The following is a 22,060-nucleotide window of genomic DNA, read 5'->3' on the forward strand; positions in this document are numbered from 1 at the left end:
AACCACATACAATAGAGTATATGGGAGCAGCACACAATTTTCTGAATGAAGTTGAAATAAGAAAAACATAGTAACATAGTAAATGATGACAGATAAAGACCTGTACGGTCCATCCAGTCTGCCCAACAAGATAAACTCATAAAGATACGAGCATGTGACTAGTTTCCTCTGAACTAGCATTGAGTGAAATGCTATCAGTGTCAAGATAATTTGGACTGAAAAGAACTACAAACTTCTGAGTTGAGATGTTTAGATCATTGTCCCCTGGACTCGCCTGGGGGGGGGGGGGGGGGGGGGCGGGCACCATAACATTGCCAAGACTTGCTACCTCTAAGTTTGGGGGTGGAGGAGTGGAGAAGGTGAGATGAAGCAGAGTACAGGGGAAATAACATAGGACTGCAAGGTATACCAGCATGGGGGAGGATGGGAGAAATTAGTTATTATTAGAGGGATAGGGACAGGGTTAAAGAAGGAAGATGATTTCAGCATGGTTCCTTGAAGAAGGGATCAGGTGGAAGCATACTCTGGAGGCAATTCTCGTTAAAGCTAAGCACGTCTTTCCACGGTGAAAAAGACATGATACCTGTCAATACAGGTTCAAGTATACCCAATAGGGATGGTCCAAGAAAACAGCAGGGTAATCGATCTGCAAACTCCAAGATGGACACCAAACGAAGCAGATACGTATGTGGAAAACAATATTTAATTGATATGGATCAATAAAAAATTAACAAGCCCAGTTTGACTGCCTCTTCCCAGTGTTTGAGGAAGTCCTCTAAATTTTCAGGTTCCTTGAAGAAGGGATCAGGTGGAAGCATACTCTGGAGGCAATTCTCGTTAAAACTAAGCACGTCTTTCCACGGTGAAAAAGACATGATACCTGTCAATACAGGTTCAAGTATACCCAATAGGGATGGTCCAAGAAAACAGCAGGGTAATCGATCTGCAAACTCCAAGATGGACACCAAACGAAGCAGATACGTATGTGGAAAACAATATTTAATTGATATGGATCAATAAAAAATTAACAAGCCCAGTTTGACTGCCTCTTCCCAATGTTTGAGGAAGTCCTCTAAATTTTCAGGTTCCTTGAAGAAGGGATCAGGTGGAAGCATACTCTGGAGGCAATTCTCGTTAAAACTAAGCACATACATATGTCTATCTGGTTGAAAGGAGGGCAAAAAATACATTTGTTTCAGCTCCCTCAAGCTCCCGAGTTCTTGTAGCGCTATAGAAATGCTAAATAGTAGTAGTAGTAGTAGTAATTTGAAGGTCTGGTATCCAGCTCCACTCTGCTCCCATGTCAAAGTTCAAAATCCCAGCAAATGTTCTCAGAATTACTATACAACTGGGGTTAAAGGGAAATGTTAAATCTGAAATTAGTTCAGAACAGACCTTTTCCTTTTGGCTACACCTTTGTTCAGAAAACCTCAGGTTTGTGAAAGTCATAGTTTTGTATTCTGAGTTGCTTGGATAGTTTTTCTCTTAGGCATTGGAGGAGTGGCCTAGTGGTTAGGGTGGTGGACTTTGGTCCTGAGGAACTGAGTTTGATTCCCACTTCAGGCACAGGCAGCTCCTTGTGACTCTGGGCAAGTCACTTAACCCTCCATTGCCCCATGTAAGCCGCATTGAGCCTGCCATGAATGGGAAAGCGCGGGGTACAAATGTAACAAAAAAAAAAAAATTATATCAAGCTTGTTAATAAACTTAAAATTTGAAACTTAAAATATCCACAAGGATGCCAGCACATCCAGCAGAGACAGCCATTTTCATAACAAATATAGTTATAAGCTCAGTATCCTGACATGGCAGTCTGCAAAAATGCTACCACCTACATGACTTGGAAGTAGTGGATTTTGTAACCTACAGAATAAATGGAACTGATCAATTTCACAAGCCGAACAGTAAGAAAAATTGCCAGTCAATTGCTGTTGTAAACCCCAGGGTAAAACAAGCAGTTAGCTGACAATTAACGCCTATCTCAGAGAAGGTTTAAAGGCTGGTATCTTGATTTTTAAAATGTGTATATTTCCATTATAAAATTGGAAATACATGAACTCTCTGCTGGTCTACTCAATGCATGCCGTCAACACATCCCTCTCAGGTGTAAATAGTAGTTTCCTAAAATTGCCACTTGCACAGAATGATATTTACATAAATAAACATTGCAATTTTCATGTGAAAAATGTGCACAACCTTTCAAAAATGATCCCCCAAAATACATTTGAAAACTGAACTTGATATCTTGACTGGCATGTGCAAATATGTCAATCAAGAAATCCCAAAGTAAAATAAAGGTGAATAATTCTATTTGTTATATTTTTAGAGAGAGAGAGATGATAAGCATAGATTCAAGTATCAAAAAACATTAATTTTTATGTTTGACTGTGAACCGCTTGGTTGCGATTGAATTATGAAGAAAGATGTGAAGCATCTGTTCACGCTTTCCAAAAATACTAGGACTAGGGGGCATGCGATGAAACTACAGTGTAGTAAATTTAAAACAAATAGGAGAAAAGTTTTCTTCACCCAACGCGTAATTAAACTCTGGAATTCGTTGCCGGAGAACGTAGTGAAAGCGGTTAGCTTGGCAGAGTTTAAAAAGGGGGTTGACGGTTTGCTAAAGGACAAGTCCACAGACCGCTACTAAATGGACTTGGGAAAAAAATCCACAATTTTGGGAATAACATGTATAAAATGTTTGTACGTTTGGGTAGCTTGCCAGGTGCCCTTGACCTGGATTGGCCGCTGTTGGGGACAGGATGCTGGGCTCGATGGACCTTTGGTCTTTTCCCAGTATGGCATTATTTATGTACTTATGTGTGCATGGCAATGTGAGGTATGTATTGTAGGCTCTGATGTATAAAATTGAACATAAAATACATATCACACATTTCTACTTGTATATTACCAATTGCCAATATCTAGACATCACTCATTAAGAGGTATATGAATGTGCAAAATAACCCTTTTTTTCTTTTTTTTTTTTTGTCAGGTCATGTAAAATATTATTTTAGGATGAGCTTCCTGCATAGGCCTCAAAATACCCATCCAGCATTTTTTTTATTAACTGCCTTTATGAATGCACTCACCCAAGGTGGTGTACAGCTTAACACAAAACCTATAATTTTGTCAACAGCATAACAATAGTAAAGTAACCAAGAATACATATAAATACAATAAATGAGAAGTAAACTTAAAAACAGTAAATTGAAACCTAATAACAGAACTACCATGAAACAGCATCAAAAATATACACATTCAACAGCACTGGAATTCAAATACCAGAGATATAATACAATGTTAGCATTATACTTATGATACACCTAATAAGCATTATTATTATTATTTATTGCATTTGTATCCCACATTTTCACACCTCTTTGCAGGCTCAATGTGGCTTACAATGTGTCGTTATTAGTAGATAGTAGATTAGGAGAGACAGTTAGTGTGTTACATGGAAAGTAGCATGATCGAAAATATAAGTAGAAAATATTACAGATAATAGGTAGGTGGAGATGCATTAGAACATTGAACTAACATAGATATGATGCTAACGATTTTCTACAATAGGACTTACCATATAGTTGAGGGACCAAGAACAGATATATGATGGGAACAAGTTGCGTGGTACAAAGTCAGTTGGGATAATTTGAGGGTTGGCTAAACTCAAGGCAAGTTCATTGTGTAGTTCAGCAAGAGAAAAGGAACTGATCTAAGTTACGGTGTGTGTAGGAAACTAGTCTAGGAGCAGAATGCGTCTATAGTCAGTCACCCTATGCAGTGGGAGAAGAGCCAGGCTTTTATCTGCTTCCTGAAGTAGAAATAGTCTTGAGTTGTAAGTAGCCACTCTGGGAGTGCATTCCAGAGTGTGGGAGCTACTCCTGAGAAGGCTCGCTGGCGGTTACCACATCACACAATGTCTTTTGACAAAGGTACAGATAGTGATGATCCTCGATAGGACCTCAGAGGTCTTAAAGGTGTTTAAAGGGCTAACTTATTGTTTAAGTACTCTGGCCCATTTTGTCTGAAGACCTTGAAAAATCAAACATAATTTTGTTTAAAGATCTCACAATAGGCATCGTCCAACTCTGTCTGCTAGTGATATTCTCTTCCTTGAATTTATCCTTGAGTGTACTTTAAGAGAGGTTGGAGGTATTTGTTCATGCTTCTTGTCCCTAGATATTAATTACTGCTAATAGCCATCACAATTACTTTGTTGGATAGCCTGTATTCATTGTCCACAATGTTATCTTTTCAATTGTTCACTGTGAATTCCTAAGGTGTAGACTGAAGCATAATGCTTAAATCAAAAAGATATAAGCTTGGTAAACACAATTCCATTATATATATATATGATAGAGGTATATAAAATAATGAGTGGAGTGGAACAGGTGGATGTGAAGCGTCTGTTCACGCTTTCCAAAAATACTAGGACCTGGGGGCATGCGATGAAACTACAGTGTAGTAAATTTAAAACAAATCAGAGAAAATATTTCTTCACCCAATACATAATTAAACTCTGGAATTCGTTGCCGGAGAACGTAGTGAAGGCGGTTAGCTTACCAGAGTTTAAAAAGCGGTTAGACAGTTTCCTAAAGGACAAGTCCATAAACCACTACTAAATGGACTTGGGGAAAAATCCACAATTCCAGGAATAACATGTATAGAATGTTTGTACGTTTGGGAAGCTCACCAGGTGCCCTTGGCCTGGATTGGCTGCTGTCATGGACAGGATGCTGGGCTCGATGGACCCTTGGTCTTTCCCAGTGTGGCATTACTTATGTACTTATATCTTCCTGCCACTCTTGGTAGCATCAGCCCATTAACCAATTGTCCAGTACTCCCAGTTGGCAACATAAAAGGGGTAGTATAAAAAATGAAAAGCCTATCCCCTAGCCTACTGTCCAAAATCCCTGATGGCCTATTAGGGTAAGGGATACAAGAAGTCACATGTATTCCCCGTCAAGCGTATCCATCTGGTTGCTAGATATAATAACCCTCCAAGTTGTGAACCCTTTAAAAAATAAGTTCGTGCAAGCTCTGTTACTCCCAGAAAGTTAACTATACCTTCTTAGTCTCCTAGTGGAGGTGGTAGAGCCTGGATGTTTATAAAATAATAACCCTTTCAAACCATAACTTCTTTATTTGGCATCCTGATCCAGTGGTAGTACAGAGACACTACCACAAGAGGGCAGCGGGCATTTTCATTTTGGAAACTGGTAACTCTTGAGGAGCAGCTGGAAAACATGTTTGGCTCAATGAATCTTTTTTTCTCAAGCTGCGTGGTACGTCTTATATTCTTATTTTCACAGTCATAATGGTGGTGCCAAAAGATGAGACAACAAAATCAGTGTTGGAGAAGGAGACAATATGACAGTCAGCTGGGAATTATTCATATCAGAGTGGACAAAATAACAAAGGAGGCTGGTTGGTCCAGATGGTCTTGTTCTGCCATTATTTACCATATTACTACGCATTGCTTGTCAGTGCAGAGAAAGAAAGTAGGACATCTATTATAATCCAAGAAAGCAACAGAAAGGAGAACAGAGGTCCTGGTAGCTTAAAATTAAAATTAATACATTTAGAGAATTTGCAGACTTCTACAGGACAAATCAAACTCAGGTATACATATAAAGTATTGCATATCATGTAAATTGAGTTGCTCTTGTTGGGCAGACTGGGTGGACCATGCAGGTCTTTATCTGCTGTCATTTACTATATTACTATGCTGTCTTTTGTCTCTGTTAGGCCCTTGAGAGAGTTGGGTTAGAGACCGTACATGGGAACAGAATGGAACATCTAAGAAGGTGACTCAGCGAAACATTTGCCACTTCCTCCCACCTTGAAGACACCAGGGTCTGGTCATCCTTTCTCCCATGGCCACCTTGTGGTCTGTTAGTGCCTCTCAGCTCAAATAAATAGGCTCAAACCAAAACAACTGGTGAAATCACAGAAGATTCTGAGACCCAGCATCAGGTCTTTAAATGTGTCCAGTGGTGTTTATTCATATTAGTAATGGCAATGACAACAGGGACCTATTATTTATAAGTATGTTTCCCTTGTGTACAGAAAGACAGGTCTATTTTTCCAAAATTCAAGTATGTGTCAGTTTATCTCCTCTGTCACCTATTTCTCTCATACTCTCTCCCCATCATCTTCACGTCTCACCTGTTCGGCTGGTGCCCAGATAAAATAGTCATTGTATATTTTAAAACAAAATAGAATTAGGAGAATTTTGGCTTTTCTTGTTAGCTAAGGGGTAGGCTGAGTCCTCCACAGATCCTGCTGACCACAATAGGGTTTTTGAGAGACTATAGTGCATCATGGCCAAACTAATTCATTGCAATGATGACAATGATCCTGATAAATCATGACCCTCCCCTACCTTTGAGTTTGAATATCTACCACTTGTACATAATAAAATATGAAGCAAAACTGAAAATCTATGGTGCGTAACTGTTTCGAATGAGAAGGCAGAGTTGAAGTAGTATGAATATGTGTCTTTGTACAGAAGCTTGTGAATTAGGTAAGGTTAAAGGGGATGAGATAGTGAGGAGAGAAAAGTGCAAACCAAAGGGCTGATGGGAGGAAATCAAGGGTTGGTGAACTTGTGCAAGCTCTTTAATAGATTTCAACTTAAAATTTCAGTTTATGCTCATGTAGCACAAATACCAATTTTTTTCTGGCAAAACGTTCTGCTATCAAGGTCCATCTTGAAAAGAAAGACTTATAGTGGCCTCAAACTCTTCTCGACTGCAACACTTTTGGATGATTTCTCTATGTTTGTCCAACTCAGAGGATTACTACCTGCAGAGAAATTGTATTTTCCCAAAAATTCTTTTCCTCAATGCCCCCTTCACCTCTTTGCTCCTCAGACTATAAATCAGCGGATTTAATGGTGGTATGAAAAAGCAATAAAACAGGGCAAAAATTCTATCATCCATCGTGCTTGCGTGTGATTGCAAATATGCCATCAAAGCAGTCCCATAGAATAAGATAACCACAGTAAGGTGAGAGGCACAGGTTGAGAAAGCTTTGCTCCTTCCTTCTCTAGAATTCATCCTCAGCACAGTGGAGATAATGTACATGTAAGAAGACAGAATGATCAGGAATGGTACGAGTATTAGAAACACAGTGATTGTCAGACGAAACACGTCATTAAAATAAGTGTCAGTACAGGACAACCTCAATACGGCTGGAATATCACAGAAGAAATGACGGATTAGCTTAGACCTGCAGAAAGGCAAACTGAATATGAAAGTGATCTGTCCAAACTGCAAGACAACGCACATAATCCATGAACCCACAGCCATACGAACACACCTTTTATTACTCATAACAATGGAGTAACGTAGGGGGTTACATATTGCGACATAGCGATCGTAGGCCATGATCCCCAAAAGCACGCATTCCTCAGCACCAAAAATAAATACAAAATACATTTGAAAGGCACATCCCAGAAATGAGATGCCTCTGTCGTCAGCCATGAGGTTCACCAGTGTTTTAGGAGCTGTGGTCATCGTAAAACCAGTCTCTAAGAAGGATAAGTTCCTGAGAAAGAAATACATAGGCGTGTGGAGGACGGGATCTATTGTAAGGGCTGCAAAGACGAGCAGGTTCCCCACCAAGGTGAGACTGTAGAGGGAAAACAACAGCAGAAAAAGACACTGCTGCAGCGCCGGAGACAGATCTGAGAATCCCAGAAGAATAAATCCAGTCACAAAGGTTTGGTTTTCCAATGCCATTTCTTTTCTGTTTAATCTGAAAATGGTGTAGAGACCATAGTTTATCAGAACATTTCTCAGCCATTAATTGGATTTAGAGAAGGCAAGGCATTTTGTAATTTATCCTACCTTACCTGAGACTAGCACAGTGCCGTAGCGAGGGCTAATGACACCCGGGGCGGGTCGCCGCTGCGCAACCCCCTTTCTGCGGCGCACTCCCCCTCCAGAGCGACCCCCCCCCCCGGACCGCATTCTTACCTGCATGAGGGCCGATCTGCTCCGAGTGCACGTCACTCGGAGCTGCGTCGGCCCCGCTGGTTCCCTGCTCTCTCTGCCCCGGAACAGGAAATAACCTGTTCTGGGGCAGAGAGAGCAGGAAACCAGCGGGGCCGGCACCCTCCGAGCGCATGCACCCGGGGCGAACAGCCCCCCCCCCCTTCCTACGCCACTGGACTAGCATAAGAATTAGGATCTGCCCACATTTAAATGAGGAAATATCACACATAACGCCCTAATGGGTAAATTCACAATAAACTGGTCTGGTGTTCTTTCTCCTAGGCACAGTTTTATACACTCCTGTTAAGACCTAAATGGTAACCCTTTCCTTGGATCAGCTATTTCTGTTTAATATTTATGCTGCGGTCAAAATCACCTATACCAACGGTCCCAAAGTGAAAAGTTTTCTTAGCACTGGCAATGTCATGTTTAGCACTGCCCCCCCTTACATTTTGGGAGCCCTGATTTCACATCTTCCGCAGCCACATTTCACATATACACAAAATCATCACCATGATGTATTTATTTATGTATTTTGAAATATCAATTGCCTCTATTCACAGTCCCGATACCTAGCAGCCTAGATGTCATACCTCCTATCCACTCCTTCATACAGTAATGGGAGATTTGCAGTTCTAATATATCACTTCAGATCCATTGCTCCAGTGCCTCCCACACCTCATCAAAGCTTGGCTCCAAATCATGCTCCAATCCAGAATATCAAAGATACCCCACGAATGCACCCAATTTATCTTATTTATCTCACCCTCCTTCTCATCCTATGAAGATTACTCTCTAAGGCACCCCATCAAAGGCCAGACTTCTCTCCAACCTCTCTTCCATTCCTGGAATGTGTTCTTAGCATAATGGAGAGTCCCAGGCAGAAGAGAAGCGAGAGCCTTCTTGATGACACAACTAGGAGCCACCGAATTTCTCTTAGCATTGCACTGGTAAAACATCATTTAGCAAGCTGAAGACGCGACAGCAGAAAGACTCTCAGATCCCTTTTATGAATGACAGTTGGGACCTTCAAGAATGGTACAAATACATTCTGGATGAATGAGAATGGAGTCAGAGAGTGTCCAGTCTATGGGAAGTCTGCTTTGAGGGGGAACCTTCCTGTATGATAACCTTCATGTATACATTCCTTTATAGGTGGTACCTTTATTGGGAAATGCCTTAGTCGAGGCATCTTAAAGTTCGAGAATGGGGCAGGATAGATGGTTGAGTCATAAAGGAGTGGAAGTTCAAGAAATTGATCAGATATGGTTGAGAGGTATACAGTACACCAAGTATGATTTTTTATTGGTTATCATTTTTATTTTAAGGAGATGTTTAGGCTGTCAATCAAGGTTAAACACTCATGTTGAACTACAATAAAAACATACTGAATAAGCATAAAAATATAAGACACTACATACACAGACCACAAAAACCTGGCAAATATTTGCTCAGTCTTCCAATGTCCCTCAACTCTTCTTTACAACAAAAGGCTTGCTAATATCATAAATTTAGGATAGGGATTTCATCAACTCTGTGATAAGCCTTCCTACCTATCCTACCCTACTTTTAGATACTATATTCAGATCTAGTTCTCTTTACTTCTTTCTGCTTGTTCACAGTGACATATTAACAACATTTAATGGTCATTGTAGAACAGTTTAATCAAACAGTTCACAAATGTATTTTCTAGTATATACAACCAAACTGATTCGTATCATAGTTAATTATTCTTTCTACATTGGTCACAGTTCAGGTATATTTCAAGCATGCCCCTCACTGAAAGCTGTGTCCCTCCAACTAACACATAGTCCTTCTGAAAACACTATCTGTTACGACCATTGTTATCTAGAAATTTACCCATTCTGTTCTATCCATTGCTTGTGAACTGGTGATGTCACTTAAAACCATCACTATTACCACATACACACTCTCTTCATTGACCGTTTGTTTGTAACAGGTTAGTTTTGAACAGTTACCTTTTACGATCACCAAGCAAATTAAGTAAATAACTCTTCTTTCAGATCTAATGCAACTATGTCTTTTCCATTCTTCCACCTTGCCTTCATTGAATGCTCTCTTAGTTCCTCTTCATGTTTCAACAGCTCATGTGCGAAAACAGAATTAAAGAGAACATCAGCTACTAAGAATAGTTGGCAGGTAACCCTCTTTACACAAGATAGCCTTGCATTATAAGTATCATGTTTAGGTTTATCAAAGGAACTCTTTTCCCTACTGAAGAGTTAGCAATAGGTACTGTTGCTTATCTTGTAGTGAGAACATATCTACTTGATTGATAGATGGTCTTCCTATTATCTAAGCGACTGTACCACTGCAAATATTATACACGACAATGAGTTAATACTCTGTTCTTCTTTTATAAACTCGTATATTAGCGTAGCTTTTTCATTTTTCTCTAATGAACTCATTATCGGCATAGCTTTTTCATTTCTTTCTAATATACCTATCTCATCCCACTCTGCATCTTCTAATCTTTCCTTCGTATTATCGCAGAACTGGAAACATTTACAGTCCAATCTCTGCAACGTTTCTGTTCATGCATTTACATCTTGTTTGCAATCAATGATATGTTTCCAAGCATATTAATACCTTTTTCAACTGACATTTGCTTTGTTATTTTCTCACCGATAATGACCCAATCAAGGGACCGTAGATGAGTTCCTTAATCAAAAGCTCATGCCTCCTATTAATTTTTGTCAAAATTTATTGTGTAGTTGGTTCAATGCAGCATATCACACAGTCTGCAAATAATCCAGTTGAATAAAATATGTTAGAAAAAATGAATTTTGATTGGATGGATTCTACAAACAACCTTTATCATCCTTTTGATTTTTATTTCTTTTTAAAAAAACAAAGAATTGCACTTTATTAAAGCAAAAGAAAGATTCCCTAAACTTGTGTTGGTCCCATAAAACGTATCACTGCTGTAAAGGTTCTTCATGTCAATATGAACAGACAATATAAATGTATTGCTTTCCATCTACAAATACAACTGATCCACATGTCATTATATAGAAATAGAAGGAATTATAATGGATAATTGCAAGCATCTTAATTATTCGATGCATTTCCTTTTCCCTGGATATTAATTAGTGGCGAAATTCTGTTTTCAAAAATTTAGAAATTCTCCATCAAAGACTGTGAGTTACAAAAGAGAGAGAGAGAGAGAACAGTGTAATTTACTCTTCGTAAGGTTTTTTAAAACATACTTCCTTCCACTCATATATAGAGAAACAGTTTCTAAATCACAATAAAATTTGTAATTTACCACACAAGCCATGTGGACAAAAATGATTCTCTTGATGTTCAGTCCTATTTCAGGCAGAACATTAAGTAGAGGAGTGTGGTAGCCGTGTTAGTCCACTCTTAAGGTTATCAATAGAAATCAAACAAAATAAAACATGGAAAAGAAAATAAGATGATACCTTTTTTATTGGACATAACTTAATACATTTCTTGATTAGCTTTCGAATATTGCCCTTCTTCGTCAGATCGGAAATAAGCAAATTTGCTTATTTCCGATCTGACGAAGGGCAACCTTCGAAAGCTAAGGCAGAACATTGAAATCAAAATTGATACGTCCAGGTCAGGATGTGTATTGTGTAGAGTTCCAGAATTATTTTAGAAGAGGCAGTCATTTTACTAAATGGAGAAAAGACTACAATTGATGCACATTAGTGCGAATATTTCTCGATATATGTTTTTGGTATTCCATAATTTACACTTTCAGATACAATAGGTATTATCCTGTCCCCACAAGGCTTACAGTTTACATTTATGATGGAGGAGTAGCCTAGTTGCTAGTAGCTTAGTGGTTAGGGCAGTGGGAAACTGAGTTTGATTCACACTGCAGCTCCTTGTGACTCTGGGCAAGTCACTTAACCCTCCATTGCCCCTGGTACAAAATAAGTACCTGAATATATGTAAACCGCTTTGAATGTAGTTGCAAAAACCTCAGGAAGCCCCCCCCCCCCTTCCTACGCCACTGATTGCTGTCTGAGTACTTCTAAGTTCTGTTTTGATTCCATTCTTTTTTTATATAGGAATCCTTTGTGTTTATCCCACACATTTTTTAATTCTGTTATCATTTTATTCTCCACTACTTCCTGTTGGAGGGCATTCTAGGCAAATTGTTCCAATGTTTTGGGCCAGTGTACCTGATGGCAGAGGTATGAGTGGAGTCCAGATGGATAACAGGGGGGAGGGAGTTGCAGAAGATCAGCAGAGGTTGAGAAAAGTGTATGGGATGGGGTATAAGGAATGAGGATGCAGGAGAGGTAGTCAGGAGCTGAGGGGCAGTCAGATTTGAACATGAGAATTAGAAGTTTCAGCTGCATTCGAGTAGAAAGGGACAACCAGTGTTTGAGATGGAGGAGTGGGGTAACATGCTCAAAAGGACTAAAGTGATATAAGAGATGAACTTCAGTAGATTGTACCAATTGAAAGCATTTCAGAGGATAGAGTGGAAGACCAACATAAAGAGTGTTTCAGTATTCTAGGTGAGTGATAACTAAGCAGAGAAGAAGGGCACGGAGAGAAGAAGGTGAGCTTGACAGACCAAATATGGTGGAGGGTAAAGTAGGAGGCCTTAAGATCTTCCAGGGACTTGTCCAAACCTTTATTAAGCCCAGATGCCTAACCACTGTTACCATATCCTCAGGCAACGAGTTCCAGGGCTTAACTATTCTTTGAGTGAAAAAATATTTCCTCCTATTTGCTTTAAAAGTATTTACATGCAATTTCATTGAGTGTCCACTGGTCTTTTTACTTTTTGAATGAGTGAAAAATTGATTCACCTACACATGCTCCACACCATTCAGGAGTTTGTAGACCTCAATCATATCCCACCCCCCCAGTCATCTCTTTCCTAAGCTGAAGAATCCTAACCCTCTTTAGCCTTTCCTCATATGGGTGGAGTTCCATCCCCTCAATCTACTTATTATGTCTGCTCTGATTCAAAATAAAGTGGATTAACTTCTATATTATAATATCATTCATCAAACCCACATTATAATTACTTAAAGAATACTACAACATATTGTGATAAGTTTTACATTTATCCAATGCAAAATACCACTGCCTACAAAATACTATTCCCCCCCCCCCCCCCACACACACATTCTTCTCCATTCACCTATTTGCTTCTCAAGCTGTTGATCAATGGGTTTAACATTGGGTTAATTGAGCAATAAAACACTGCTAAAACTCTCATATCTGTAGAGTCTGTATCTGGCTGTATGTTGAAAACATAGCAGTCCTGTAGAACAAGGTCACCACAGTAAGGTGAGAGAAGCAGATTGAGAAGGCCTCGCTTCTTTCTTCCCTGGAATTTGTCTTCAACATGGTGGAGATAATGTAAATGTGAGAGTAGAGAACGACCAGGAATGGTATGAGTACAAAAACTGCATCCGCAACCATACAGATTATGTCATTTGAATAAATATCAGTGCAAGACAATGAAGCAAAATACCAAGAACAAGAATCTCCTTCGCTTTTTTGATTCATTTACAAAATGAAATACAACGAAACAGCTTCTATTGACACATTCTATTTCAATTGTAAAGAAAATACATCCTTAAGGGCTCACTTCCACCAATCCTGCCCCTACCTCGGGAGAATAAACCTTCAAGCAGAGTATGAAAGGACAGCAAAGGTAAGTGATGGAGGAGCTATAGGAGGCTTCGGAAGGGAATATTGACCTTCCCCATTATGAGTCAAACAGGGGCTGCTGGGGGGAAGTCAGCGGTTGGTGAATTTTTAAAAACACTTCCAAACTCTTTAGATTTCTATTTAAATTTCAGTTTTTGCTCACATAATACAAATTCCAAATTCTCTTGGTAAAACATTCCAATATCAAGGTCCCATCCGGGAAGGAAGGTCCTATGTGGTCTCAAAGGTTTCTAGACTACAACACTTTTAGTTGATTTCTCTTTATGTTTGTCTAATACAAAGTATCACTACATTCAGAGAAATTGAATTTTCCCCAAAATTCTTTTCCTCAAGGCACCCTTTACCTCTTTGCTCCTCAGGCTGTAGATCACTGGATTTAATGGTGGTAAGATAAAGCAATAAAACATGGAAACAATTCTATCATCCACAGTGCTTGCATGTGATTGCAAATATGCCATCAAAGCAGTCCCATAAAATAAGATAACCACAGTAAGGTGAGAGGCACAGGTTGAGAAAGCTTTGCTCCTTCCTTCTCTAGAATTCATCCTCAGCACAGTGGAGATAATGGAAATGTAAGAGAACAGAATTGCCAAGAATGGTATGAGTCCTAAAACCAGAGTGATTGTCAGACGGATTACATCGTTAAAATAAGTGTCAGTACAGGACAACCTCAATATGGCTGGAAGATCACAGAAGAAGTGATGGATTAGCTTAGATCTACAGAAAGGCAAACTGAATATGAAAGTGATCTGTCCAAACTGCAGGACAACACACATAATCCATGAACCCACAGCCATATAAACACACCTTTTATTACTCATAACAATGGAGTAACGTAGGGGGTTACATATTGCGACATAGCGATCATAAGCCATGATACCCAAAAGCACGCATTCCTCAGAGCCAAAAAGAAGAACGAAATACATTTGTAACGCACATCCCGGAAATGAGATGCCTCTGTGCTCAGCCATGAGGTCCACCAGTGTTTTAGGAGCTGTAGCCATTGTTAAAAAAGTCTCTAAGAAGGATAAGTTCCTGAGGAAGAAATACATAGGTATGTGGAGGACGGGATCTATTGTCAGGATAGTAAAGACGAGCAAGTTCCCCATCAAGGTGAGAATGTAGAGGAGAAGAAACAGCACAAAAAGACATTGCTGCAGCTCTGGAGGCAGATCTGAGAATCCCAAAAGGATAAATCCAGTCACAAAGGTTTTGATTTTTCCAATGCCATTTGTTTTCTGTTTAATCTGAAAATGGTGTAGAGACCATAATTTATCAGTACATTTCTCAGCTATTAATTGGATTTAGAGAAGGCAAGACATTTTTGTAATTTTTCCTACCTTATCTGAGACTAGCATACAGAATAAACATCTCTCTATATAAAAGGCACCACCAACTTTCTATGAAGCCTCCAGCTGGAAGTGTGAAGGGGCACAGATATCCAGTTTCCCCATGAGTGTCTGCCCCGCCCTCGCTCTCTCTGTAACACAAACAGTGAAGGAAAACACAGCAAAGCACGAAATCAAATAGCTCTCTCTGTAATAGTGAAGGACTCGGAGGGGGGAGGGGAGACAGGGCAGAGGGCAGCCAGGGACACACACACTCCCACATGCACACAGAAGAAAACCTTGCTAGCCCCCGTTTCATTTGCATCAGAAATGGGACTTTTTTTTTACTAGTAGAAATATAAGACACTACATACACAGACCACAAAAACCTGGCAAATATTTTCTCAGTCTTCCAATGTCCCTCAACTCTTCTTTACAACAAAAGGCTTGCTAATATCATAAATTTAGGATAGGGATTTCATCAACTCTGTGATAAGCCTTCCTACCTATCCTACCCTTCTTTTAGATACTATATTCAGATCTAGTTCTGTTTACTTCTTTCTGCTTGTTCACAGTGACATATTAACAACATTTAATGGTCATTGTAGAACAGTTTAATCAAACAGTTCACAAATTTATTTTCTAGTATATACAACCAAACTGATTCGTATCATAGTTAATTATTCTTTCTACATTGGTCACAGTTCAGGTATATGTCAAGCATGCCCCTCACTGAACGTTGTGTCCCTCCAACTAACACATAGTCCTTCTGAAAACACTATCTGTTACGACCATTGTTTTCTAGAACCTTACCCATTCTGTTCTGTCCATTGCTTGTGAACTGGTGATGTCACTTAAAACCATCACTATTACCACATACACACTCTCTTCATTGACCGTTTGTTTGTAACAGATTAGTTTTGAACAGTTACCTTTTACGGTCACCAAGCAAATTAAGTAAATAACTCTTCTTTCAGATCTAATGCAACTATGTCTTTTCCATTCTTCCACCTTGCCTTCATTGAATGCTCTCTTAGTTCCTCTTCATGTTTCAACAGCTCATGTGCGAAAACAGAATTAAAGAGAACATTAGCTACTAAGAATAGTTGGCAGGTAACCCTCTTTACACAAGATAGCCTTGCATTATAAGTATCATGTTTAGGTTTATCAAAGGAACTCTTTTCCCCTACTGAAGAGTTAGCCAAAGGTACTGTTGCTTATCTTGTAGTGAGAACATGTCTACTTGGTTGATAGATGGTCTTCCTATTATCTAAGCGACTGTACCACTGCAAATATTATACACGACAATGAGTTAATACTCTGTTCTTATTTTATGAACTCGTATATTAGCGTAGCTTTTTCATTTTTCTCTAATGAACTCATTATCGGCATAGCTTTTTCATTTCTTTCTAATATACCTATCTCATCCCACTCTGCATCTTCTAATCTTTCCTTCGTATTATCCCAGAACTGGAAACATTTACAGTCAAATCTCTGCAACGTTTCTGTTCATGCATTTACATCTTGTTTGTAATCAATGATATGTTTCCAAGCATATTAATACCTTTTTCAAATGACATTTGCTTTGTTATTTTCTCACCGATAATGACCCAAACAAGGGACCGTAGATGAGTTCCTTAATTAAAAGCTCATGCCTCCTATTAATTTTTGTCAAAATGTATTGTGTAGTTGGTTCAATGCAGCATATCACACAGTCTGCAAATAATCCAGTTGAATAAAATATGTTAGAAAAAATGAATTTTGATTGGATGGATTCTACAAACAACCTTTATCATCCTTTTTATTTTTATTTCTTATTAAAAAAACAAAGAATTGCACTTCGTTAAAGCAAAAGAAAGACTCTCTAAACTTGTGTTGGTCCCATAAAACGTATCACTGCTGAAAAGGTTCTTCATGTCAATATGAACAGACAATATAAATGTATTGCTTTCCATCTACAAATACAACTGATATCCACATGTCATTATATAGAAATAGACGGAATTATAATGGATAATTGCAAGCATCTTAATTATTCGATGCATTTCCTTTTCCCTGGATATTAATTAGTGGCAAAATTCTGTTTTCAAAAATTTAGAAATTCTCCATCAAAGACTGTGAGTTACAAAAGAGAGAGAGAGAACAGTGTAATTTACTCTTCATAAGATTTTTTAAAACATACTTCCCTCCACTCATATATAGAGGAACAGTTTCTAAATCACAATAAAATTTGTAATTTACCACACAAGTCATGTGGACAAAAATGATTCTCTTGATGTTCAGTCCTATTTCAGGCAGAACATTAAGTAGAGGAGTGTGGTAGCCGTGTTAGTCCACTCTTAAGGTTATCAATAGAAATCAAACAAAATAAAACATGGAAAAGAAAATAAGATGATACCTTTTTTATTGGACATAACTTAATACATTTCTTGATTAGCTTTCGAATATTGCCCTTCTTCGTCAGATCGGAAATAAGCAAATTTGCTTATTTCCGATCTGACGAAGGGCAACCTTCGAAAGCTAAGGCAGAACATTGAAATCAAAATTGATACGTCCAGGTCAGGATGTGTATTGTGTAGAGTTCCAGAATTATTTTAGAAGAGGCAGTCATTTTACTAAATGGAGAAAAGACTACAATTGATGCACATAAGTGTGAATATTTCTCGATATATGTTTTTGGTATTCCATAATTTACACATTCAGATACAATAGGTATTATCCTGTCCCCACAAGGCTTACAGTTTACATTTATGATGGAGGAGTAGCCTAGTTGCTAGTAGCTTAGTGGTTAGGGCAGTGGGAAACTGAGTTTGATTCCCACTGCAGCTCCTTGTGACTCTGGGTAAATCACTTAACCCTCCATTGCCCCTGGTACAAAATAAGTACCTGAATATATGTAAACCGCTTTGAATGTAGTTGCAAAAACCTCAGAAAGCCCCCCCTTCCTACGCCACTGATTGCTGTCTGAGTACTTCTAAGTTCTGTTTTGATTCCATTCTTTTTTTATAGAGGAATCCTTTGTGTTTATCCCACACATTTTTTAATTCTGTTATCATTTTATTCTCCACTACTTCCTGTTGGAGGGCATTCTAGGCAAATTGTTCCAATGTTTTGGGCCAGTGTACCTGATGGCAGAGGTATGAGTGGAGTCCAGATGGATAACAGGGGGGAGGGAGTTGCAGAAGATCAGCAGAGGTTGAGAAAAGTGTATGGGATGGGGTATAAGGAATGAGGATGCAGGAGAGGTAGTCAGGAGCTGAGGGGCAGTCAGACTTGAACATGAGAATTAGATGTTTCAGCTGCATTCGAGTAGAAAGGGACAACCAGTGTTTGAGATGGAGGAGTGGGGTAACATGCTCAAAAGGACTAAAGTGATATAAGAGATGAACTTCAGTAGATTGTACCAATTGAAAGCATTTCAGAGGATAGAGTGGAAGACCAATATAAAGAGTGTTTCAGTATTCTAGGTGAGTAATAACTAAGCAGAGAAGAAGGGCACGGAGAGAAGAAGGTGAGCTTGACAGACCAAATATGGTGGAGGGTAAAGTAGGAGGCCTTAAGATCTTCCAGGGACTTGTCCAAACCTTTATTAAGCCCAGATGCGCTAACCACTGTTACCATATCCTCAGGCAACGAGTTCCAGGGCTATTCTTTGAGTGAAAAAATATTTCCTCCTATTTGCTTTAAAAGTATTTACATGCAATTTCATTGAGTGTCCCCTGGTCTTTGTACTTTTTGAATGAGTGAAAAATTGATTCACCTCCACATGCTCTACACCATTCAGGAGTTTGTAGACCTCAATCATATCCCACCCCCCCCCCCCCCCCTCCCAGTCATCTCTTTTCTAAGCTGAAGAATCCTAACCCTCTTTAGCCTTTCCTCATATGGGTGGAGTTCCATCCCCTCAATCTACTTATTATGTCTGCACTGATTCAAAATAAACTGGATTGACTTCTATATTATAATATCATTCATCAAACCTGCATTATAATTACTTAAAGAATACTACACCATATTGTGATAACTTTTACATTTATCCAATGCAAAATACCACTGCCTACAAAATAATATTCCCCCCACACACACATTGGCTTCCTGTGAAGGACCGAATCACTTTTAAAATTTGTACTTTGGTGCACAAAATCATCTACGGTGAAGCCCCTGCTTATATGGACACCCTAATCAACCTGCCGCCTAGGAACTCTCGCAAATCAGCTCATTCGTACTTAAATCTCCATTACCCAGCGCTTTGTGGCCTCAAGTATAAGACCACCTATGCATCCACCTTCTCCTACCTTAGCTCTCAATTGTGGAATGGGCTGCCTCAATTGGTAAACTTACTCCTGATCACCTGACCTTCATGAAGCGCCTTAAGACCTTCCTCTTTGGTAAAGCATACGCTCCAAACCCGCCTGGTGCCTCTTCCTTCTGAATTACAACTATCGTAGCGACATACTGATTACGCTACTCTTTCCCCACCTTGCTATTCCCCTTTCTGTCTTACGATATTGATTGATTATTTGCTGCATTGTTGTATGGTTTTTTTTATAGACTGACATACGCCACTTTGAGCCTTCCCATAGGTGGGAATATTGTGGGATATAAATGCTGTAAATAAATATATAAATAAATACACACACATTCTTCTCCATTCACCTATTTGCTTCTCAAGCTGTTGATCAATGGGTTTAACATTGGGTTAATTGAGCAATAAAACACTGCTAAAACTCTCATATCTGTAGAGTCTGTATCTGGCTGTATGTTTGAAAACATAGCAGTCCTGTAGAACAAGGTCACCACAGTAAGGTGAGAGAAGCAGATTGAGAAGGCCTCGCTTCTTTCTTCCCTGGAATTTGTCTTCAACATGGTGGAGATAATGTAAATGTGAGAGTAGAGAACGACCAGGAATGGTATGAGTACAAAAACTGCATCTGCAACCATACAGATTATGTCATTTGAATAAATATCAGTGCAAGACAATGAAGCAAAATACCAAGAACAAGAATCTCCTTCGCTTTTTTGATTCATTTACAAAATGAAATACAACGAAACAGCTTCTATTGACATATTCTATTTCAATTGTAAAGAAAATACATCCTTAAGGGCTCACTTCCACCAATCCTGTCCCTACCTCTGGAGAAAAAACCTTCAAGCAGAGTATGAAAGGACAGCAAAGGTTCGTGAGGGAGGAGCTATAAGAGACTTCGGAAGGGAATATTGACATTCCCCATTATGAGTCAAGCAGGGGCCGCTGGGGGGAAGTCAGCGTGGGGGGAAGTCAGCGGTTGGTGAATTTTTAAAACCACTTCCAAACTCTTTAGGTTTCTATTTAAATTTTAGTTTTTGCTCACGTCGTACAAATTTCAAATTCTCTTGGTAAAACATTCCAATATCAAGGTCCCATCCAGGAAGGTAGGACCTATGTGACCTCAAAGGTCTCTGGACTACAACACTTTTAGTTGATTTCTCTTTATGTTTGTCTAATACAAAGTATCACTACATTCAGAGAAATTGAATTTTCCCCAAAATTCTTTTCCTCAAGGCACCCTTTACCTCTTTGCTCCTCAGGCTGTAGATCACTGGATTTAATGGTGGTAAGATAAAGCAATAAAACATGGAAACAATTCTATCATCCACGGTGCTTGCATTTGATTGCAAATATACCATCAAAGCAGTCCCATAGAATAAGATAACCACAGTAAGGTGAGAGGCACAGGTTGAGAAAGCTTTCCTCCTTCCTTCTCTAGAATTCATCCTCAGTACAGTGGAGATAATGTAAATGTAAGAGAACAGAATTGCCAAGAATGGTATGAATGCTAAAACTAGAGTGACTGTCAGACGGATTACATCGTTAAAATAAGTGTCAGTACAGGACAACCTCAATATGGCTGGAAGATCACAGAAGAAGTGATGGATTAGGTTAGATCTACAGAAAGGCAAACTGAATATGAAACTGATCTGTCCAAACTGCAGGACAATGCATATAATCCATGAACCCACAGCCATATGAACACACCTTTTATTATTCATAACAATGGAGTAACGTAAGGGGTTACATATTGCGACATAGCGATCATAGGCCATGATACCCAAAAGCACACATTCCTCAGAGCCAAAAAGAATAACGAAATACATTTGTAACGCACATCCCGGAAATGAGATGCCTCTGTGCTCAGCCATGAGGTCTACCAATGTTTTAGGAGCTGTAGCCATTGTTAGAAAAGTCTCTGAAAAGGATAAGTTCCTGAGGAAGAAATACATAGGTATGTGGAGGACGGGATCTATTGTCAGGATAGTAAAGACGAGCAGGTTCCCCATCAAGGTGAGAACGTAGAGGAGAAGAAACAGCACAAAAAGACATTGCTGCAGCTCTGGAGGCAGATCTGAGAATCCCAAAAGGATAAATCCAGTCACAAAGGTTTGGTTTTCCAATGCCATTTGTTTTCTGTTTAATCTGAAAATGGTGTAGAGACCATAGTTTATCAGTACATCTATTAATTGGATTTAGAGAAGGCAAGGCATTGTGTAATTTTTCCTACCTTATCTGAGACTAGCATACAGAATAAACATAGAAATATAAGACACTACATACACAGACCACAAAAACCTGGCAAATATTTTCTCAGTCTTCCAATGTCACTCAACTCTTCTTTACAACAAAAGGCTTGCTAATATCATAAATTTAGGATAGGGATTTCATCAACTCTGTGATAAGCCTTCCTACCTATCCTACCCTTCTTTTAGATACTATATTCAGATCTAGTTCTGTTTACTTCTTTCTGCTTGTTCACAATGACATATTTGACATATTAACAATATTTAATGGTCATTGTAGAACAGTTTAATCAAACAGTTCACAAATTTATTTTCTAGTATATACAACCAAACTGATTCGTATCATAATTAATTATTCTTTTTACATTAGTCACAGTTCAGGTATATGTCAAGCATGCCCCTCACTGAAAGTTGTGTCCCTCCAACTAACACATAGTCCTTCTGAAAACACTATCTGTTACGACCATTGTTTTCTAGAAACTT

At 39.0% G+C, this 22,060-nt stretch overlaps 3 protein-coding genes across 3 annotated transcripts; all 3 read right to left on the reverse strand.

The window, feature by feature from the left end:
• Window positions 1-6,806: 6,806 nt before the first annotated feature.
• LOC115458132 (olfactory receptor 10A4-like) lies at window positions 6,807-7,748 on the reverse strand. The gene has a single exon (XM_030187984.1). It carries the CDS (start codon window positions 7,746-7,748, stop codon window positions 6,807-6,809), a length of 942 nt encoding a protein of 313 aa, XP_030043844.1.
• A 6,239-nt stretch (window positions 7,749-13,987) lies between these two features.
• On the reverse strand, window positions 13,988-15,886 carry LOC115457191 (olfactory receptor 10A7-like). The gene is made up of 2 exons (XM_030186615.1): window positions 15,836-15,886; window positions 13,988-14,941 (listed from the first exon to the last, which is right to left on the reverse strand). Exons 1-2 carry the CDS (start codon window positions 15,884-15,886, stop codon window positions 13,988-13,990), a joined length of 1,005 nt encoding a protein of 334 aa, XP_030042475.1.
• A 4,638-nt stretch (window positions 15,887-20,524) lies between these two features.
• Window positions 20,525-21,460, reverse strand: LOC115458057 (olfactory receptor 10A7-like). Its single transcript, XM_030187849.1, has one exon. It carries the CDS (start codon window positions 21,458-21,460, stop codon window positions 20,525-20,527), a length of 936 nt encoding a protein of 311 aa, XP_030043709.1.
• Between the last annotated feature and the right edge of the window lie 600 nt (window positions 21,461-22,060).

Source organism: Microcaecilia unicolor, chromosome 14, assembly GCF_901765095.1.
Source record: "Microcaecilia unicolor chromosome 14, aMicUni1.1, whole genome shotgun sequence".
Lineage (NCBI taxonomy): Eukaryota > Metazoa > Chordata > Amphibia > Gymnophiona > Siphonopidae > Microcaecilia > Microcaecilia unicolor.